The sequence below is a fragment of the Myotis davidii genome, unplaced genomic scaffold (genome assembly GCF_000327345.1).
Source record: "Myotis davidii unplaced genomic scaffold, ASM32734v1 scaffold173, whole genome shotgun sequence".
Taxonomy (NCBI): Eukaryota; Metazoa; Chordata; class Mammalia; order Chiroptera; family Vespertilionidae; genus Myotis; species Myotis davidii.
The window spans coordinates 3,266,515-3,271,074 of NW_006286303.1; the positions used below are offsets into that span (position 1 = coordinate 3,266,515).

At 49.0% G+C, this 4,560-nt stretch overlaps 1 protein-coding gene across 1 annotated transcript in view; it reads left to right on the forward strand.

Moving 5' to 3' along the window:
* Window positions 1–3,972, forward strand: part of SCFD2 (sec1 family domain containing 2) — a 327,218-nt gene extending 323,246 nt beyond the window's left edge. The window contains exon 9 of the mRNA XM_006757824.2: window positions 2,591–3,972. Within this exon, the coding sequence (XP_006757887.1) occupies window positions 2,591–2,683 (93 nt within the window). The 3' untranslated portion in view covers window positions 2,684–3,972. The remainder of the gene's footprint in view (window positions 1–2,590) is intronic.
* Window positions 3,973–4,560: the final 588 nt, after the last annotated feature.

Sequence of the window (4,560 nt, forward strand, 5' to 3'; positions counted from 1 at the left end):
GTCCCAAAGTAATCTCTGCAAGCACCTCTGAGAGAAAGCCGCCCTCAAGTTCTGCCTGATGCCAGACAGTCCAGTTTCTCCCCGTATGAGTCTGGGTCCCCAGAGACTCACCCGGGACTGGAGTTCAGAGCAGTCGGGAGCTTGAGACTCCCTCCCAACTGAAAAAGACAACCGTGTCCTGAGCTGCCAGCCCTTTCGGCGTGCGCCTCTGCACCTCTGCACTTTACTTCCGCACCTCCTCTGAGTCTCAGTGCTTTTCTCTTCCCTTCTAGTTGTAGAATTTCCATTCAACCAGCCTTCCTGTGGTTCTAGAAGTGTTTATTAACTTGAAACTTAGTTGTCCCCGAACCTCACCTGCAACCGTATTCAGGCCCTTGTGTGTGTGAGCATGCATATTTTTCTAGAGTTCTCAGCTTTCCTGCGATTCAGAAGGAGGCCTATGACCCATTCACAAAACACAACGAAGTGGCAGCACAGGACTGCTGAGCGCCCCCCTGCCCTGCACACTTGACCTTATGTGAGCTTTGTACAAGCAGCTGGCTCGGGGCTGTTTGCCTTCAGAGAGGCCAGGCTCCAGAGCAGTGGCTTTCCCAGGGCATAGCCAGTCAGCACGCGCTGCGCGGGGCCTGCTGAGGGGCCCCCATTCTTAACCTGAGGACCCTGAGGAGTGAGTAGACACCCCAGAGCCATGTTTTCCTGTGGCGTCTACACTGCCTGTGGGTGGTCGCTGCTCAGACTCACTCCTGCTCTCAAGCTCCCATCATGTGCGGTTCAGGGAAAAGCGAGCACAGATTCTAGTGCATTCGTTTCTGACAAAAGCATAACTAAGCTGAAATTTACTCCCTTTCAAGGAAAAGTGAAATAGCTGCTTCTAATTTTTATTTTAGAAAGAAAAAATTTTAATAGCCCTCGTTTTTGTTTTTCTTTTAACTAAACAAGAAAATTATGAAGTGGTTCTTTCTCCCTTTCCAACCTTGGCTTCATCCCCATCTGCTTTTCCTCCCTGATGGGGTATGTAGACCCTGGTATTGACCAGTGAGCTGGGAAGTGGGAGTTGATTAATTCATAGGTTTGGTTGCACCTGGGACAGTCAGGGGCAGGAGGGGAGACAGTGAGTGTGCGATGTCCACCTGCTCTCTCCCCAGAGGCACAACCTGGCAGTGTGGCCAGGCAGAGCTCGGTCCTGCTGCCAGCCTTGCAGTTGTCTTCGCTCAGGTACTGGGCTGTGGAATTCTGGTTCTAGAACCTCCTTCCCCATTTCCCATGGTCACCTTCTCACCCCGTGAACGTTCAGTGCCTGCCTGAGCAAGACCTCACCAGCTCTTACCAAGCACATCACGGCCTCGCCCAGCCCTGGGACCACACTCGCCCGTGCTACAGAGGCAGGTCTGCCCCAGAGGACAGGCCCCGGTGAGGGAAGCAGGGAGGGTCCCCTTCGCAGGGACAGGCCAGAGAGACCCGAAGGTCCATGTGGACCAGGGGAGTGACACAGCCTTTCCCAGAGTGCTGACCTTGGAGAAATGACCAGGCGGACACTTGGATGCTGGAGCCAGCCTGCCTGAGCTGGAGCCCTGGCCTCACTACTCTCTGTGTGTCTTCGGGCAAGTTCCTTAACCTCTCTAAACTTTATTTTCCTTTCCTGCACAGTAAGAATAATGTGTGTGCCTATTTTGTCCATTAAATGAGACCGTCCTTCGTGCTGGCACATCATGGGGGCTGACAACTATTAGCTGACATCATCATCACCGTCGTCGTTACGGGTTGAATTGTATCCACTTCCCAAAAGCTGTTGAAGTCCGAACCCCCAGTATCGTGAAGGTGACCTTGTTTGGAAATGGGTCTTTGTAGATTATTAAATGGGGATGAGGTCATTAGGGTGACTCCTGGACGCGGAGACAGACACACAGAGGGGAAGGCGATGTGAAGACACGAGGAAGCTAAGTAGGAAGGGAGCACGGGGCAGTCTCCCTCGGGACCTTGGGAGGAACTGTGAAGTGGGAAGTCATTCTGAGACGTAATCATACCAGGTTTTATAGGCATTAGACATTCCTTTTTGGGGGGTTTTCTTTTCTGTCCAAGTATGTTGTCCACCTCAGACCAATTATGCCAGCACCTTGAGCTTGGACTTCTGGCCTCCTGAACGATGAGACAGTAAATTTCTGTTCGCTAAGCCACCCGGTTTGGGGTACTAGGAAGTCAATACAATCATCATCATCATCACCCACAACAGCATTTACCTCTGGGTGTACCTCCTCATGCTCCTGAAGGAAGGAGAACCCTCTACATCAAAGTCAAATTACTGTTTCGCAAAGTGACGATATGATCAGGTTCAGTTCGGCAGCAAGGAGGGGCTGAGCTCGGCCTTCTCGGTGCTGCTGGTTAAAGGTTCAGTAGGCACAGCCACGCTGACCCACGGCCATCCTTCTACCAGGGCACCAGCACTCGGAGGTATTCCAGCTGCCGCTTTCTGCCTGTTCTCCACGGTACCCACTCCTGGCTCCCCCCAAAGAAACATGTTGCATTTTCTTTCTCATCATAATCACCTGAGTTTGTCTTCCCTAATTGCCTGTGGTGTTTGCCCTCCTGTTAGGTGATTGTGCTGTCCACGCGCCTCCTGAAGCCACTCACCATGCCTGAGCTGCTATTTGCCACTGACCGGCTGCACCCAGACCTTGGCCTCTGAGCATCTCCTGAGAGAATGCGACCTCCCGAGATGGAAATACCCGTCCATCAGCTGCCGTCATTCCAGATAAGCCCCCAAAGCCGGTGTCCCTGGTACCAGGGGTCTGTATGGCTGAATTCTGCCCAGAGGTCTTGAGAACCACCCAGTGAAGTCGTTTGCTTGGATTCCTGTGATTCCCTTTAAAAAAAATTATTTTCATTCTTCTAAAGGCGTCAGACTGTCTTTCGGCTGGCCTGATTCGTAATAATTCCCACGTATTCTTAATCCGCTACGTGTGATCTTCCTGATTCCACCTGCACGCTCAGTCATTTTAAATAAGTGCTCGTTGTGAGTGTTGGTAGATGGATGACAGGCCCTTTGATCTGCAGTTGCTCAGAAAGAAGTGAGACAAGCTTTAGATTATAAATGTGAGGAAAGTTTGTGTGCATGTGTTTTTTCTCTCTTAGGATTATGTTACTGAGGAGGGAACATTGCAAAGAGCATCTGAGGCTTTGTTTCTGTCTTGATCTGAGAGATTTTTGCAAAGGGGAGGCAGGGCGGGGATGGGCCAGGGTTGCTCTGGTTGTCAATGGGCCGCCACGACAAAGGGCTGCCTTGTCCAGGCCTGCACACTCGCGGGCAGGGCCACCGCCTCCTGGAACCTGGTGGGAGAGAGGTTGATTGGATGGCTGACTGTGCCTGGAAAAGGTTCCCTCCCTAAAGAAGGCCCCAATAAAGACATCTGGTCCCAGGGAGTGCACATTTGAGCCCCAACCCCAGAGACTTTTGTGATTTAGTTTCCATTGATATATAAAGCTGTCTTTTCTATAAGTCTAAATTTTCCTTCTGGCCATAGCAGAAAAGCCTAGACCCACCTAGTGAAATTATGTAAGAATTCTGGCAGAAATGAACCCACACATTTGTAGGTGTGTAGTTGGTGGATATTTCTAGCATCTCTAAAACGTGTTTATAATGCAGAGATGAACCTGAAACATGGTGTCTAGTGTGGAGGAAATAAAATGTAAATCAAAACACATCTCAGTTTTAGTTCTCGACAAAACGCTGTCATTTTATGAAAAACCTGTGAAGTGGGAAATCATTCTGAGATGAAATCCAACCAGGTTTTATAGGCACTAGACATTCTTTTTCGTGGAGGTTTTTTTTCTGTCCAAGTATATTGTCCACCTCAACCAGTTCTTTAATGATGCTCAATATTGGAGACCTCAGATGCTTCTAGATGTGTGAACCTGAATAAGAAAATGGCAGAAGTCACTATTTTCTCAAATAAAATTTAAAAAATTAAGAAGGAGCCTGCGGTGTGTCTCAGATCCTTCATTCACCAGTCATTCCATTCATTCCCAGATATTGTGTGATACTGGCTCCGGCCACGGTGGTGAATGAGCCCAAGGCGTCCTGGCCCAGCGGCTCTCACGAATGAGCTGCTGGTGCTTCTCCTGATGGCCAGGCCCAGTGTGAGTGTCTGCTCAAGGTTAGCTTTTAAACCATATGTCTATCTGCAAAGGAAACTCCGGGAATATAGAAACCAAACTGCTGCCCTAGCTGGTTTGGTTCAGTGGATAGAGGGTCGGCCTGTGGACCAAAGGGTCCCAGGTTCGATTCCAGTCAAGGGAACATGCCTGGGTTGCGGGCTCTGTCCAATGTACAGGAGGCACCCAATCAATGATTCCCACTCATCATTGATGTTTCTCTCTCTTCCTCTCTCAAATAAATAAATAAATAAATATAAATAAACTAGGGGCCCAGTGCACGAAATTCGTGTTAAAGAATAGTTGTAATTACTTAAAGAAACAATCACAGTAGTCATTGCTATACTACTATTTTACTCTTGTTTTTAAATCTAGGTTTCTCACAATATGTTGGAAACTATATTAAAAAAA